The 18,195-nt window shown below is 41.0% G+C and overlaps 1 protein-coding gene across 1 annotated transcript in view; it reads right to left on the bottom strand.

Annotated features, from left to right (window-relative positions):
* Positions 1–8,952: 8,952 nt before the first annotated feature.
* Positions 8,953–18,195, bottom strand: part of ngfb (nerve growth factor b (beta polypeptide)) — a 47,807-nt gene continuing 38,564 nt past the window's right edge. Inside the window, exons 3-4 of the mRNA XM_034166005.1 lie at positions 15,937–16,068; positions 8,953–9,943 (exon numbers count right to left, since the gene is read on the bottom strand). Coding sequence (XP_034021896.1) covers positions 9,327–9,943; positions 15,937–15,955 — 636 coding nt within the window. The 5' untranslated portion in view covers positions 15,956–16,068 and the 3' untranslated portion in view covers positions 8,953–9,326. The remainder of the gene's footprint in view (positions 9,944–15,936; positions 16,069–18,195) is intronic.

Raw genomic sequence — 18,195 nt, 5'->3', positions numbered from 1 at the left:
AGATAGAGTATCTCATCAATAGTTTTACATCCTCATTGAAGACAACTTGGATGCTGTAGCTCCTCTGAAAAAAGAGAGCTTTAAATCAGAAGTACCTGACTCCGTGGTATAACTCACAAACTCGTAGCTTAAAGCAGATAACCCGTAAGTTGGAGAGGAAATGGCATCTCACTAATTTAGAAGATCTTCACTTAGCCTGGAAAAAGAGTCTGTTGCTCTATAAAAAAGCCCTCCGTAAAGCTAGGACATCTTTCTACTCATCACTAATTGAAGAAAATAAGAACAACCCCAGGTTTCTTTTCAGCACTGTAGCCAGGCTGACAAAGAGTCAGAGCTCTATTGAGCTGAGTATTCCATTAACTTTAACTAGTAATGACTTCATGACTTTCTTTGCTAACAAAATTTTAACTATTAGAGAAAAAATTACTCATAACCATCCCAAAGACGTATCGTTGTCTTTGGCTGCTTTCAGTGATGCCGGTGTTTGGTTGGACTCTTTCTCTCCGATTGTTCTGTCTGAGTTGTTTTCATTAGTTACTTCATCCAAACCATCAACATGTTTATTAGACCCCATTCCTACCAGGCTGCTCAAGGAAGCCCTACCATTATTTAATGCTTCGATCTTAAATATGATCAATCTATCTTTGTTAGTTGGCTATGTACCACAGGCTTTTAAGGTGGCAGTAATTAAACCATTACTTAAAAAGCCATCACTTGACCCAGCTATCTTAGCTAATTATAGGCCAATCTCCAACCTTCCTTTTCTCTCAAAAATTCTTGAAAGGGTAGTTGTAAAACAGCTAACTGATCATTTGCATTGGAATGGTCTATTTGAAGAGTTTCAGTCAGGTTTTAGAATTCATCATAGCACAGAAACAGCATTAGTGAAGGTTACAAATGATCTTCTTATGGCCTCGGACAGTGGACTCATCTCTGTGCTTGTTCTGTTAGACCTCAGTGCTGCTTTTGATACTGTTGACCATAAAATTTTATTACAGAGATTAGAGCATGCCATAGGTATTAAAGGCACTGCACTGCAGTGGTTTGAATCTTTTGAATTCTTCTTCTTACTTATAAGGTTTTGAATAATCAGGTCCCATCTTATCTTAGGGACCTCGTAGTACCATATCACCCCAATAGAGCGCTTCGCTCTCAGACTGCAGGCTTACTTGTAGTTCCTAGGGTTTGTAAGAGTAGAATGGGAGGCAGAGCCTTCAGCTTTCAGGCTCCTCTCCTGTGGAACCAGCTCCCAATTCAGATCAGGGAGACAGACACCCTCTCTACTTTTAAGATTAGGCTTAAAACTTTCCTTTTTGCTAAAGCTTATAGTTAGGGCTGGATCAGGTGACCCTGAAAAATCCCTTAGTTATGCTGCTATAGACGTAGACTGCTGGGGGGTTCCCATGATGCACTGTTTCTTTCTCTTTTTGCTCTGTATGCACCACTCTGCATTTAATCATTAGTGATCGATCTCTGCTCCCCTCCACAGCATGTCTTTTTCCTGGTTCTCTCCCTCAGCCCCAACCAGTCCTAGCAGAAGACTGCCCCTCCCTGAGCCTGGTTCTGCTGGAGGTTTCTTCCTGTTAAAACTGAGTTTTTCCTTCCCACTGTAGCCAAGTGCTTGCTCACAGGGGGTCGTTTTGACCGTTGGGGTTTTACATAATTATTGTATGGCCTTGCCTTACAATATAAAGCGCCTTGGGGCAACTGTTTGTTGTGATTTGGCGCTATATAAAAAATTGATTGATTGATTGATTGATTGATTGAGACTGTGGCCTGCTTCCGTAGACATGTTCATAAAAATCATACAGGGATATGCTTTGCTAACTTAATACCCATTACTACATTGGATGATGTTGAAATTGAGGATGGCCCAATGGTTGTTCCAGCAATATCAAAGATTTCGTGTCTGCTACCTACAACACGCGTGGAATGTCTCAAATCTAAACCTACTTCTAGGCATCTTATATATGCTACTCTGGAACCACCCCTAAACCCAAACAGTTCAACTATCAACCCCACTGAGGTCCTTAGTCTGGGTCTCATTAACATAAGATCACTATCCTCAAAATTACTGTTGATTAATGATCTAATTATTGATGATGACTTAGATATGATTGGGTTATGTGAAACCTGGCTTAAACCTACAGCTGTCTTTCCCTTAAATGAGGCCTGCCCACAAGCATATACATTTAGTCACGTCCCTTGTGATGCGAAGCAAGGCGGGGGTGTTGCTCTTATTTATAAATCTAAGTTTAGCTTATTAGCTCTTGGGGGTCACAAATATAACTCGTTTGAGCATCTGATTCTCCGCTCTGCTCAGGACTGCCAAGGTCAGAAGAATAAAAATCACCAATATTACTTTGTCACTGTATATAGGCCCCCTGGCCCATATTCTGAATTCTTAGATGAATTTGGTGCGTTCATCTCTAACTTGTCAACTAGTGCAGATAACATTCTGATCATTGGTAACGTTAACGTTCATATAAATAAGCCTTCTGATCCCCTCTGCAAATCATTTATGGAAATTGTGGATGCATTAGGATTTCGGCAATGCATTCAGGACTCGATGCACATTAGTGGAAATACCCTGGATTCTCACATGTGGTGTTGCTGTCACGAATATTGACATCATGCCTCTTACATCAGTGGTGTCTGATCACTCACTTATTAAGTTTACAGTTTCGCTGCCATGTTTAGTGGAACAACAACCTTATATATCACTACGGTGATGCATTAACTCCTCAACTAAGACTGAACTCGAAGCTAGACTGCCTGTTGTCTTAGCTTCACATCTGGCAAATACCCAATCAGTAGACAGTCTTGTGGATAGTTTAAACTCAGTACTCAAAACTACACCCGACATGATTACGCCACCTTTGTTAAAACCGTGCCCCCCCAAACACAGTCACCTTGGTTCAGTGATTGCCTGCGTGGCCTCAAGCATAAGGCTAGAGGTCTAGAATGGAAATGGTTTAGTTCAAAATTAGAAGTATTCCACCTTTCGTGGCGTGATGCTATCTTGGACTGTAAGTATGCACTATTGGCTATAAAGCGGACCTATTACTCTGATTTGATAAAAAAAACAAACAAGTATAACTCAAAGTTCTTGTTTGACACAGTGACAACATTTATTCATGGACAACCACCTGTAGTTCGCTCTCCTTTTACAGCACAAGATTTCCTGGATTGCTTTGAGAAGAAAATAGAAGACATTAGGTTAAACATATCCCAGCATGCCTTAACCCAGCCACTACACCCTACTATTGAGGTGGGTGCCATTACTGAGGTATTACCTGGATTTACATAATTGGATAGTATCTCACTAGGTGTGCTGATGAAACTCGTAATGTCAACAAAAAGTACAACCTGTTTATTTGATCCTATACCAACAAAACTGTTTAAGGACCTGTGGCCCACTCTTGGGCTGACTGTGCTGGAAATAATGAATGTTTCTTTAACTTCTGGATCTGTTCTTAAATGTTTCAAATCTGCAGTGATTCAACCATTAGTTAAAAACCTAATCTTGACCCTAGTGTATTGAAAAACTATTGGCCAATATCAAATCTATCACTTTGCTCAAAAGTTCTGGAAAAAGTGGTTTCACGGCAGCTCGTGGACTATCTTACTGAGAATAATCTCTTTGAGCCACTGCAGTCTGTTTTTAGAAAATATAATTCTACAGAGACAGCTCTCACTAAAGTGGTAAATGATCTTCTGCTTGCAATGGATTCGGACACCACTACAGTTCTGGTGCTGTTAGATCTCGGTGCTGCATTTGATACCGTGGATCATCATATTCTACTTGATAGGCTCGAAAATCATTTTGGGATTACTGGGAGTGCCCTTGCATGGTTGACGTCATACTTGACCAGTAGTTCTCACTGTGTTTTCTACAGTAACACTTAGTGACATGAAATTTGTGGTTCCACAGGGGTCTGTCTTCAGCCCCATGTTTTTCTCCCTTTATATAGCACCCCTTGGGCACATAGCATGGCGTTTTGGGATTACCCTTCATTGCTATGCTGATGATACTCAGTTATACATGCTGATAACTGCTGGCAATCTCATTCACATAAAATCCTTAGAAGATTGCCTTGCATCAGTGAGAAGCTGGATGTCTAGAAGCGTCCTACTTTTAAACTCTGATAATACTGAAATGATGGTTCTTGGTCAGTGAGACATCAGCATCAATTTGGCCATTTAACGCTTAGCCTAGGCTCGTGTGTCATACATCACACTGACAAAGTGAAGAACCTTGGGGTAATTTTTGATCCTTCATTGTCCTTTGACCTCCACAATAGAAATATTATGAGGACTGCTTTCTTCCACCTGCGAAATATAGCAAAGATTTGTTCCATCCTGTCTATTTTGTGAATTGTTCTGTAAATTATGTCTGTAGCATGGCCCAAGCAGAGGGTCACCCCTTTGAGTCTGGTCTGCTTTAGGTTTCTTTCTCAGAGGGAGTTTTTGCTTACCACTGTTATTAGGGGTTGGTATAAGGTTAGACCTTACTTGTGTGAAGTGCCTTGAGGCAACTCTGTTATGATTTTGCCCTATATAAATTAAAATAAATTCATTCATTCATTCATCTTCTACCGCTTAGTCCAATTAAGGGTGGCGGGGAGCGTGAGCCTATCCCAGCAGTCATACTGCGCTAGGCACGGTACACCCAGGACAGGACGCCAGTCTGTCACAGGGCTACAAATAGACAAACAAACACAGACACACCCACACACACACCTACGGACAATTTGTTAAAGATTCCAATCCACCTAACCCACATGTCTTTGGATGTGGGAGGAAACAGGAGCACCTTGAGGAAACCCACGCAAACACGGGGAGAACATGCAAACTCCACACAGAAAGGCCACGGGAATTTAACCCACGACCTTCTCGCTGTGAGGCAACAGTGCTAACCACTAAGCCATTGTGCTGCCCTGAAAATAAATTGAAAATTGAAATTGAAAAATGCAAATAACAGATCACAACGGACACCAGCCAAGACTTGTGAGAGTTGACAAAATGTCATGATCTTGTATGTCTTGTATAGGTCTCATTCGGGCGTAAACGGGGCATTAGTGTGATGTGCACAATGCAGTGTGTTGCTGATTCTTCCATTCTCATGGTGCCGCTTTGGGTTACTACTGGTGATCACAGAGGTAGACCAGCGGCCCATCCTGACCATCCCAAACTAACCATCTGTGGCAGTCATCCCGTTGGCTTTGTTCAGTCATGGGAGTCCTCAATAATGAGGCACCTGCTAATTGGTTCATGCACAGAAAAACATACCTCACCATCGTCGTGTTGCAGGTGACACTCCCTCATGATGTATGTAATCAGCTTCATCAGGGACTCCCCAAGCATCTGCTCTAGGCCATTTTTGATTACGGCTGCTCCAGCAGATCTTCTGGCCAATGCTGAGTGCTTAATTAGTACTGCCGAGGCTTTTCCTCCACACTTTTAACATGACATCATCTTTTGCCTGTTGCAGCACCATTTATACAGCTTCATGGTGAAGTGGCACAGTGAGGGATTGAAATTTTAGCTGCAATTTGTCAGAAGACACATGAGATACTCGAGCTGAAATTTGATGTTTTCTTCTATTATAATGTTTTTCTTTCAATACACCATGAAGCTGTGTGACTGGTGGTGTGACAAATGTAGCACAATGGACGGTTTTTGGAAGTCACATTGCTCCTTCAGCCTTTGTCATTGGTGGCTTCCCTCACTAGTCTTTTTGCACTCTCCAGCTGCCTACTCCATATAGATTGAACTGAATTGAATTGAACTGAATTGATTTTATTAGGCACATAAATGCTTTACAAAAATACCTTGTGCACAAACAAACAAAACTCATAGACAAAGTAGTTGACCATACATTTCTAATATCATGTGTATTTCTTAATGACTGGTGTCAATGAAGCCCAAGACATATTCAGTGACTTGGGAATGTTCACGTATCCACCTCCTGACTTGCCAAATAAACAACAAAAAACCACCAACACACACAAACAAAAAAAAGTAGCTGTAAAAGTGATTATTTGTGTGAATAATTCATTTAATTTATTTTCATGTATATAGTGCCAAATCACAACAAAGTTGCCTCAAGGATCTTCACACAAATAAGGTCTAACCTTACCAACCCCTAGAGCAAGCACACACATGACAGTGGTAAGGAAAAACTCCCTCTGATGATTTGAGGAAGAAACCTCAAGCAGACCAGACTCAAAGGGGTGACCCTCTTCTTGGGCCATGCTACCAACATAACTGACAAAACAATTTACAAACGAATGTACAGGAAACTTTGCTGGTGCACAGGACAGGACGGTTGCAGAAGTAGACACCACTCCCATCCCTGGATGGAGCCGCACCTCAAACAGAGAGAAAAACAGAATCAGGCATCAGAAAGACAACAGACACAGTATAATTAGTCAGCATTAAGCAACAAGAAAAATAGAAGAAATACAAAGGGGATCACTGGCCACTAGCCCTAACCTTCACTAAAAGACCCAGACGTTAGATAAAGTTGAGGCCGCGGCCCGCTCTGTTTTCTAATAAAATGAATTTAAAAGGGTAAAAAGCATAGTTCCATACTATGCCACTATGTGTAGCCATACGAAAATGAAAATAATGTGTCTTAAGTCTGGACTTGAAAATCTAATCTGACTGTTTTATTGATGCAGGGAGATCATATACAGGGAGAAAAGCAAGGGGGCCTAAGACAGACCCCTTGTCACTAAGGTTAAAGGTAGTGTTATTGTACAAAACACAGTGAGAACGACTGGTCAGGTATGATGTCAACAACCTGGTCTCACGGCAAGTCATTGTTCAGCAGCACGAAATATTCATTAAACTCAAGTTCGATTTATAAATAAGAGCAACACCCCTGCCTTGCTTCACATCACGAGGAACATGACTAAATGTGTGAATAATAATTTATATACTTAGTTTGTCCATTGACTTATGGCCCCTGAAAATGAAGAGATGATCTATAAATATAGCTGTAATGTAGGGTACGTGTTATGTTTCGGACGCGGTCGGAGCACCGACCCAGCGTTTGAAAGAACCCAGCATAAAATAAGCAGAGCACGGTTCAAAAGATAACAGAATTTAATAAACATAACAGTGGGTGTGGTGCTAAACAACTAAAAGGTCCGTGGTCTGGTGAGGTGGAAACACGGCGCGCTCTCAACAGCGCAAACGGTCCGGAGCCACAGCAATTCGGACCCAGGGACCCCGCCGACACCCCCCAGGTGGCCGCGACAAACCGAATCTGTGAAGAAAGAAAACATGAGGTGAGTCCAACTTCACACAGAGAGACACAACTCAAAGGTGCACGCAATCAGCAAACACTTCCTGGCTTAAATCTATACATCAGCTTCTTACCCTGCAGGCACGGAACAACTCAGTTCAAATCTCCACTGCAGCAGAAGCTGATTAGACAATTAGCATAACGTGACAGCTCACTAACACAAGGTGTGAGGGACACCAAATCCACTGCCATTACTTCATAAAAGTCACCAAAACCAAATTACCTCAGGAAGTGTGCTGAAGAGCGTGAGACCTCACCCAATCCTCCTTCACAGACTGTGGCGTCAAACCTGGAGCGGTCTCTGCGTCCGTGATGGTGAGATTGTTCTCCTGACGTCGATCTCACACGTCTGCTCACAAGGTCGAGTCTCTGGCAATCACACACTGTGCATTCAAGGTTTAAATGCAGCAATCTCTGATCAAGACAAAATACACCACAGCTGTGCGTCCTGATGACCTGCACGTGAAAACAAGCCTCAGGTGTTCAGGGTGAGGTCCTAATGCTCAGCCACTCAGTCCTGAATGCATACCACCTGGTGGGAGAAACAGAAAACAAAAACCAAGCCAGCCAAACACCCCAGCCCACAACAGTACGCCCTGGACAGGCCACCAATCTATCTCCGGGCTGACTGGTTAACATGATATTTTTGTTAAACCTCTTGAATTAAGTGGTCAGGCTTCAGTCAAGGAAAGACTAAATTACATTTTGAGGCAAGTGCAGATGAAGGATCATTTTAAATTAATATTTGTTATAATGCCAGCCATTCATTTCTAGACCAGTCTATTAACAGAGTAGTGCTCTCTGAGTGGCCTCCAGATTTAATTTATGTATTGATTCTGTAGTTGTTTTATTCTGAAAAAAGTTCATTAATTATTTAATGCTGCATCTTTTATGTTTTCCTGTATTTTGATTTATGGTTTCATTATTCTTGTTTACTCACATTACATTCTGACATCATCATCATCATCATTATTATTATTATTATTATTATTATTATTATTATTATTATTATTATTATGTATTTTCAGCAGGTTTGTTTTACTGTGGGCATGCTATTCTGTAGCCACTAGAGGGCAGTGCAGTATTTTTCTTGAGGTTGAGACTTTGGCTAAACAAGCTGTCTTGGAATAAATTGCCTTACTGACAGATCTTTCACCCTGATGGGAAACATTACCCATAAACGTTTATTACTTAAAGAAATATCATTCAGTTTAACTCCAAACTGCCACATCAGAGTGTCAAACAGTGACTCAACGTTGATCTGTGGCGATGAAACTTTACTCATGAATGCACTTGATGTGTGTTTTACTCCAAACACTGGTGTTCTTTTACCAAAATGTAAAGCACACGGTAAGCCATGATATTAGAAACTCTAACTGCAACACTGAATTACAGCTTTTATGTTGATCTTGTTTTCGTGCCTACTGTGGAAAGGCCAATAAAAGCGAAACCCAAAGAAAAACCCAAATACCAAATTCCTCAAAGTAAAACGGAGCCATGTGTGTTTTCTCTTCGTTTTCCCATCTTGTTCTAATTGCACAATTTCTTCTTAGGTCACAGCGTTACTCATTGTTAGCTGAAGAAACAACAAGCTTACTGTTAATACAGTAAATCTAATAGAACACACACGATACAGGGATTTGTATGTGTTTAATAAATAACAATATCATCAACAACGACATCTTAAGAGAAAGGTTTGCTTATATCAGACAGACCTGGGTCAAAATTCCAAAATCCTTGTGTGGGTCGTGTCATTGGGTCATGTCAAGACAATAAAATGTATCACGTGGTTTTGTTTTTTGTGCTGAACGCTGGCATGTGTTACTTCCAAGAAGTAAAAGCTGAAAGTATCTGACCTTGGTCTGGTGTACATGCATGCAGTCGTGATAGTTTGACATATAACAATAATTTACTTTGTGCAGAGGGTCTTTGGTGATAAATTATACAGCAAAAGTCACAACTCTGCGCATTATGTGTATATGTTTGCCTGCTTGTTTATGTTCGTAAGTCATCACTGCCTCCATGATTTGCGGCTGAGCACACAAACGCAGGCTACGTTGATGCGTATGAGCCTCCACGCCACCAGATTGTTAAACGATGTCAGCGCTCGGACAAAAGTGTGAGAGTTGGTACAGTAGGAGTTCCAGTGTCTTGCGTCGATTCCCAAGCAGCTGGAGCTGTCCGAGCGGGTACTGTGACACGTCGTCTCAAAGAAGTACTGCTTCTTATTGACATTGTTGATATTGACATTCGGTAGTACTGTCACCTCATTGCCTGTGATGTCCGTAGCCTTGGTCTTGTTGCCCACCCACACGCTGATGCTCTCACACACCGAGTATACCCCTCGGTGCTGTGGCTGCCTCGCTATCCTACGAGTCCGGCTACTGGTCACCTGTGACCCTGTCGGGTCTGCATCAGGGGGTTGATCGCTGAAGAGCACCCTGGGAGAGAGGTAGCGACGCTTGGTGAAGAGTTTAGGGTTCACTGTGGGGATGGAACTGGGGTTCCTGGCTGGATCCTGCTGTTGTGCTGTAGTGGTGGTGCTCGAGTCACCTCCGATAGTTGCCACAGCCTGGGCACTGAAGAAGAGGAGGAGGGCCAACATGGACGACCTCATGGGCATGCAACCTGTGCGTCAAGAATCACAAAAACACTCTGGTTACTGCAGATACTGCATTCCGGTGTTGTCAAAGATGATCACACCATGTAACGACTGGTGAGTAGAGTAAGGCCTTGTGTCTATATAGCTTTTTTTTTTCTCGGCGCAAGCGTCTTTTTTCAATTGCTTTAAATGAGAACAGTGTGTATGCAGCCTGTCTAGCTGCAAATCGTGAATTATCCACAAAATGTGAATATTGACAAATATCTCTCAAAACAAGAATGCAGGTCTCACAAAACGTGAATATCATTCATTATATATATTTATACCATGGTCAGTGAGAATTCTATGTCTAACTGGCGTGCATTATTTTCGTGTATACGCACACGTAGTTCGGCGAGTTAAGTCACTGTAATATCACTCCGCTCTGGTCGTCACCATAGCAACGTGCAGATCAGCTGTGTTTTGACAGGTGAATGACAGAAACATGGATTTCCAAGTGAATATTAATATTTTTGGGCAAAATAAAACGTTTGAAGAATGGGAAGAGGAAGAGAGCAAATGAGAAGAACAGCAAAAGCAACGGCATAAAGATTTAACATTGGACGGGAAAGAAGAAGAGAACGGTTGCCAAGGATGAAAATATCTTGAGACTGGCATAAAATAGTTCCAAATACGCATTTTTATGAAGTTCTTTTAACTTAAATAAATATTTGTGTGTTAGCTGACGGTGTGGGACCATGGTATAAGCGGATTAAACAATGAGAAGCCGTGCATTATACAGTTTGAATGCACTTAATGCAATTAATTAACTGCATGTGCAATTACTACTCATTTTATTACTTATTTTAATGATTAAAAAATGTACTAAAATTCAGTTTTTGCACAGTTTTCCAAACTGAGTGCAGAAAATTTTGTGTCACTACACCGACATAACATTGACGCTATTGAAAATTTAAACAATGTAAAATTCTCCAATGTTTTTCTGGGCACGATAAAATCTCATAAAGAACTATGTACTATTTGGTGTTTCTGAGTAATTATCTCCAAACATTTGCTCTCTTGCCTCAGTAGTTATTTGGATCTGAGCAGTGCAAGTGAAGTAGTGGTGATCTTTTTTATTTGTTTTGTTTTTAGCTGTTGCCATGGTAACACTTCAGCTTCTGAAAGCATTTTCCATTGGGACCTACAGAAACTTGTATCTTACAAATAAATTGATAGGAAAATTCAGACTGTATGACCAGTAGGTGCTGAGATATATTGTTTCCAGAAATACACACATTATCCATCTTTTTTTTTTCTTTCTCAAATTTACACTTAACTAAAATAAAGAGGAAATTTGCATCTGTCGCATCCTTTGTATTTTTTTTTTTTTTTTTTTTTTTTAGAATAACTTGTGCACCCCACTGACATCACAGTTTTGATGTTTTTGGTTAATCTGAAATTAAAAGTCATCTTTAAACAAACAATCAAACAAACAAAAAGAAATTGCCCATATAATTAACTTTTGTCAGCAGAGAACAAAAAGGCTCAAAGAGAACTGGGAGCTCTCTTTGTAGACCTGAAGAAAATAGAAAGCACGGGATTATAATTAGTGACAAAGTTGTGATATCTCACTGGCTTTATAATTGATTCTCTAACTATCGTGGCATGACATGGTGCAGCAGAACACACAGGCAGCGCTGCGTTTCATCTCGCTGTAATGCAGAAATTGGTGGCGTACATACTGTATTTAAGTCAGTGCTGCGGGAATCGCAAACATGTTGACGCCTGCGACGGCGCGGCAAGCAGGCTCGGTCAGGTAGCTTTTATTATATGCTGTGATTGCCTCGGGACTCGGGGTGATGACTCCTGGATTGAAATTGTTGGCACAACAAATCAACAGAAAAATCATAGCCTGTTCAAAAGTACATCATGTGAGCGATGATTACACCACTAAATGCTTTTGAGGTCTGTCCAATTCAGTTTTGTGTCTTTCCTCAAAGGACAGCTATCTGGTTTTTCTTTTTTTCCTTCCTTAAATATGGTGCAGGTGCCACATGCAGTGTGGCATTTTGGTATTAAAAAAGAGAATATTACTGCATCAATTTGAAGTTTGTTTATTAAGTCTTAGAAACAAGTACGTACAGTGCTGGCATCTCGCCTGAATTTTAAAATTACGTTCCATTTAGTCAAACTTTGGAACAAGGTCACATCAAATCATGCTAAACACTAAATCTTCCCATATGTTTGTCTTAACCCTCCATTTAGAGTGTTAAATTGGCACAATTTCTATGCTGGATGCCCTTCCTGGTGCAAGTCCAATTGTATAAGGAGAAGAGGGCACGGGTGGCCTTAAACCGGCGACCTTCTGCTTTGGAGAGAAGAGTGCACCCATACCTGCCACAAATACAATATAAAATATGTTGGTGAACTATTCATGGCACAAGCGAAATTTTATTTAACAATGAGCAACAAAGCTGGAAGTTGAAACTTCAGTGGAAATTTGAGTACCACCAGCAGGTATACGTATACAGTGACCTCCAAAAGCATTGGGCCCCTTGGTATTTCACACATTTTAATTTGTTTATGTCTTTTCAAATACAAAAAGTAAGTCAAGCTTCTCAGTATTAAAAAAAAAATTCTAAAATTATCTTCCTTAAATGTCAACAACTTGATATAAATTAATTCAGGTAAAAATATAAAAGTCAAAATGATGGGTTGCATAAATAATGGGCCCTTTTGGTATACACACTCACTCACTTATCTTCAGCCGGTTCTCCAACATCAGGTCATGGGGGGTCTGGAGCCTATCCCAGCAGTCATATGGCATAAGACAGGGTACACCCTGGACATGACGTTAGTCTATCACAGAGCCACATAGAGACACACAAGCACAGTCACACCTGCACACAGACACATCTGAACGTTTTAAAGTTTCCAATTCACCTAACCTGCATGTCTTTGGATGTGGGAGGAAGCCGGAGCACCTGGAGAGAACCCATGCAAACACGGGGAGAACATGCATAGTCCACACAGAAAGGCCAAGGTGGGAATCGATCCCATGACCTTCTCGCTGTGAGGCAACAGTGCTAACAGGATGGATACATGAGCATTTCCAAGTCACTGAATATGTCTTGGACTTTATTTACGTCAATTATGAAGAAATACAAACAGTATGACACTCTATGGTCAATCTGTATGGAGCAGACAGTTCTCAAAAACTGAGTGACTGTGCAAGAAGGAGAAGAGTGAGGAAAGCCACCAAGACACCCAGACAAACATTACTTACAACCCCTGGCAAAAATTGTGGAATCACCGGCCTCAGAGGATGTTCATTCAGTTGTTTAATTTTGTAGAAAAAAAGCAGATCACAGACATAACACAAAACTAAAGTCATTTCAAATGGCAACTTTCTGGCTTTAAGAAACACTATAAGAAATCAGGAAAAAAAATTGTGGCAGTCAGTAACGGTTACTTTTTTAGACCAAGCAGAGGGAAAAAAATATGGAATCACTCAATTCTGAGGAAAAAATTATGGAATCATGAAAAACAAAAGAACGCTCCAACACATCATTAGTATTTTGTTGCACCACCTCTGGCTTTTATAACAGCTTGCAGTCTCTGAGGCATGGACTTAATGAGTGACAAACAGTACTCTTCATCAATCTGGCTCCAACTTTCTCTGATTGCTGTTGCCAGATCAGCTTTGCAGGTTGGAGCCTCGTCATGGACCATTTTCTTCAACTTCCACCAAAGATTTTCAATTGGATTAAGATCCGGACTATTTGCAGGCCATGACATTGACCCTATGTGTCTTTTTACAAGGAATGATTTCACAGTTTTTGCTCTATGGCAAGATGCATTATCATCTTGAAAAATGATTTCATCATCCCCAAACATCCTTTCAATTGATGGGATAAGAAAAGTGTCCAAAATATCAACGCAAACTTGTGCATTTATTGATGATGTAATGACAGCCATCTCCCCAGTGCCTTTACCTGACATGCAGCCCCATATCATCAATGACTGTGGAAATTTACATGTTCTCTTCAGGCAGTCATCTTTATAAATCTCATTGGAACGGCACCAAACAAAAGTTCCAGCATCATCACCTTGCCCAATGCAGATTCGAGATTCATCACTGAATATGACTTTCATCCAGTCATCCACAGTCCACGATTGCTTTTCCTTAGCCCATTGTAACCTTGTTTTTTTCTGTTTAGGTGTTAATGATGGCTTTCATTTAGCTTTTCTGTATGTAAATCCCATTTCCTTTAGGCGGTTTCTTACAGTTCGGTCACAGACGTTGACTCCATTTCCTCCCATTCATTCCTCATTTGTTTTGTTGTGCATTTTCAGTTTTTGAGACATATTGCTTTAAGTTTTCTGTCTTGACGCTTTGATGTCTTCCTTGGTCTACCAGTATGTTTGCCTTTAACAACCTTCCCATGTGGTTTGTATTTGGTCCAGAGTTTAGACACAGCTGACTGTGAACAACCAACATCTTTTGCAACATTGCGTGATGATTTACCCTCTTTTAAGAGTTTGATAATCCTCTCCTTTGTTTCAATTGACATCTCTCGTGTTGGAGCCATGATTCATGTCAGTCCACTTGGTGCAACAGCTCTCCAAGGTGTGATCACTCCTTTTTAGATGCAGACTAACGAGCAGATCTGATTTGATGCAGGTGTTAGTTTTGGGGATGAAAATTTACAGGGTGATTCCATAATTTATTCCTCAGAATTGAGTGAGTCCATATTTTTTTCCCTCTGCTTGGTCTAAAAAAGTAACCGTTACTGACTGCCACAATTATTTTTCCTGATTTCTTATAGTGTTTCTTAAAGCCAGAAAGTTGCCATTTGAAATGACTTTAGTTTTGTGTCATGTCTGTGATCTGCTTTTTTTCTACAAAATTAAACAACTGAATGAACATCCTCCGAGGACGGTGATTCCATAATTATTGCCAGGGGTTGTACTTATGCAACCCATCGTCTTGGCTTTATATTTTTAATTAATTTATGTCAAGTTGTAGAGCTTTCATTTGAGTTTAAGGAAGATAATTTTAGGAATTTTTATATTGAGAAGCCTGATTTACTTTTTGTATTTGAAATGGCATAAATAATTAAAATGTGTGAAATATCAAGGGTCCCTTGATCCTTTATTGGAGTAAGCAGTTGAAGATGAGTGAGTGAGTGAGTGAGTGAGTGAGTGAGTGAGTGAGTGAGTGAGTGAGTGAGTGAGTGAGTGAGTGAGTGAGTGAGTGAGTGAGTGAGAGGCCTAGTACTTTTGGAGGGCATTGTTGTCCCTGTAGAATTTCAACAGTGGCGATGATAGCTACCTGAACCTGTGTCACCAAGATCAACCTTGAACCTGTGCAAGGTGTTAGTGGGGTATAATCTCCAGAACTACATCTGATAACAACCCTTGACGGCTTTGAGTTCTAATAGACTAGACTTTGCCCCCGGTGGCGAAAATTAGAATTAAAATACGCTCAAACTCCAACATGTCTGTTGGTTTAACTGAGGTGATCTTGTGTACCAAATTTAACCTTAATTCATGAAATCTTTGTCAAGATATTGCTGCCATAGTTATATAAGGTTTCTACCATACTTGAGTAGGGTAAAATTTTATAAAGTTTATTATATGGCAAGGTAGCTAATATGATCCTATAAAAAGTCAACATTAGCAGGACAGTTAATAACTGGACAAATTTGTACTGTTGGTCAAAGTGTTCAAATTTTGAACGTGAACTCAGCACAAACTATTTGCTCATTGAATCTGTGAATCTGCAGATTATGACATGTTAAAATTAAATTTACTGTTAATTTCTGTGGCCAAACTGTGACTCTGTGAGTTAAGATTAATATTGACTTACAGTAAATGAAACAACACCTCTTCATAGTTTGGATTATATTGTTCTCCATAGTGCTGCACCAGTCAAAGGACATGTAGCTGTCTGGGGCATGAAAACTGTCACAACTTTAGTTTTTTTTTGAGAATATCATCCATCCATCCCCGTACAACTTCACAGCAGCCGTACCTTTACAGTGTTTCCGCATGAACTGTAGCACGTCAGTGGGTACTAGAGGATGTGATTAGAACGCACCGTGTTCTGGGCTCCTGCCATTTGGCCCGACTGTGGCTCCACATCCAGTACACCCCCACCCTCCTCCTCCCCCTGTGGAGAGACCGCAGAAAAAAAAGTCTCAACAGCTCATAAAAGCCACTATAAACACATTCTTCACAAGACCAGTACAGGAAGAGAACATTAATTTGTTTAGTACGGCAAACCAGATACATATTTACATACATACTGAAGAAACCCAAATAAAACGGGGAGACCTGCATAATGTAGACTATCAACAGTGAAAATCAGCGGTTTAATTTTACCTTGTAAATTTGCTCTGCTTTCTTGGCTATATGAGGTTTAACAGTTTTGCTTGTTGATGCTTAAACTGTGTACCCACATAGATGTGTCATGTATAAATACTATTTCTGAAAAACAGACGTTAGTGTTGTTTTGTTGGAAGCTCCACATCAGAAGAATACAATACTTTCATTCATCACGGGAACCTTTCAGTTCTGTAATTCACTGTAGAGTAGATAATCTGACTGAATTTTACTTGGTATTTTTTTTTGACTGTGACATTTACCAAATCAAATCTGCAGGAGATAAGACAGTTAATCCCAGAAAGCACAGTGCCTTGTAAAAGATTTTTCTTTAATGTGTAAATTGCATGCAATTACTTTCACATTTAGCTGACTAAAAATTTATGAAGATATGAAATGCTTGCAAAATGACCGAAATGTAAGAGTTCACAGAAGAAACTACCAACTGTGTGATACTGGCACGTTTCCGTGAAGAATGTGAACTCTGATATTGCGTCTGTGCAGGATCTTCCAGTAAGCCAGACAGTGGTGCTTATTTATCTTTCATGTCAGCAATTTACACTGGCACAGCCATGTTGTGTGTTTCTTTAATGGCCCTTTGACAAAGAAGGATCACGGCTTTCATGAACATTCAACTTGGACTCTCTGACTATAGGGTGGGTTGTCTAACAAAGAGGCCACCCTGCTTTTGGGACTCGTAATCTGCGTTCTGACTCTGCGGTGGTAAGTCAACACTGACTGGAAAGATGAGCAACATTAATATACTATTACCGTTCTCAGAAGACCTACAGCGTGCAGGAGTAAATACCAGTCCAGGATATTCCAGTTAGCCAGTCAGTGGTGCTTATGTACAGTGCAGCCAAACAGTTTTCACAGCGCTTCATCCTTTCCACATGTTGCTATGTTACAGCCTTATTCCAAAATGGAATAAATTCTTCTTTCCCCTAAAAATTCTACTCACAAATCCCCTTAGGACCCCTTCACACATAACACGATTGAAACCAACTAGCGCATGAAGGAGGAACTGCATGCCATTTGTGAAAAACTGGAGCTGCCTCCAATGCCTCGTACACCTGTTGCCACAACCATTTGGGCACATCAGCAGCTGAAAGACCGTTCGTGTGTGACACCTGGAATTTGGTCGACACCTGCCGAGAGAGGGGTTGAATGAACACGTGCAGGGCAGTCGCTGGCTAATGCCGCTCGCTGGAGACTTAGAAAATACGGGACTACTCGTGCTGCTGGTACAAGAGTAGACAGCAGGTAACCACATTCAAGCTGTCTATGAAAATTGTCAAAGTGCCCCACGATTGTGGCGTAACCGGGCAACACACATATGGTGTGCCAGAGTGTTGGCTGTCCTCTCAACACATGTGGCCTGCGTGTATCGCACGTGTATCACACCACCCGCAACACATGTGGCATGTGTGTCTGTTGCGCCCCCCCATAACACATGTGGCGTGCATGTCTTTTGTCTCATACATGTACAGACATGATCACATGGAGACCGGCCAGCCACGACTGAGCGCACACAACCAGGCAGGGCGCCGCTCAGCTGATCGCTGACCAGTGACTCACTGACAGTTGGAAATGACGGCTCAGTGCACGCGACGTGTTACATTACAAACACACACATCAGACAGATGCAGGACAAACACATAATAATAGATACATAGAATAAAAATCACAGCTGGGGAACACCTGCTGTGGCTTGTAGGGTACGACCTTACATAACTGTACTGTGAGGCACGGTTGTGGGCATGCAGTCCTCACGTAGAAATAAATCAAAACAGCTGACCGCAGCGTCAGCGCACCGCAACACTGGTGAATATTGTGCCAAGCAGGATATTACCCCATGGGAAACCCCCATGAGGCATGGGTCACTGCGGGATTTCCTCACATTATAATA

Source organism: Thalassophryne amazonica, chromosome 3 (assembly GCF_902500255.1).
Source record: "Thalassophryne amazonica chromosome 3, fThaAma1.1, whole genome shotgun sequence".
In the NCBI taxonomy this organism is placed as follows: Eukaryota; Metazoa; Chordata; class Actinopteri; order Batrachoidiformes; family Batrachoididae; genus Thalassophryne; species Thalassophryne amazonica.
This window is presented reverse-complemented; position numbering and strand designations above follow the sequence as displayed.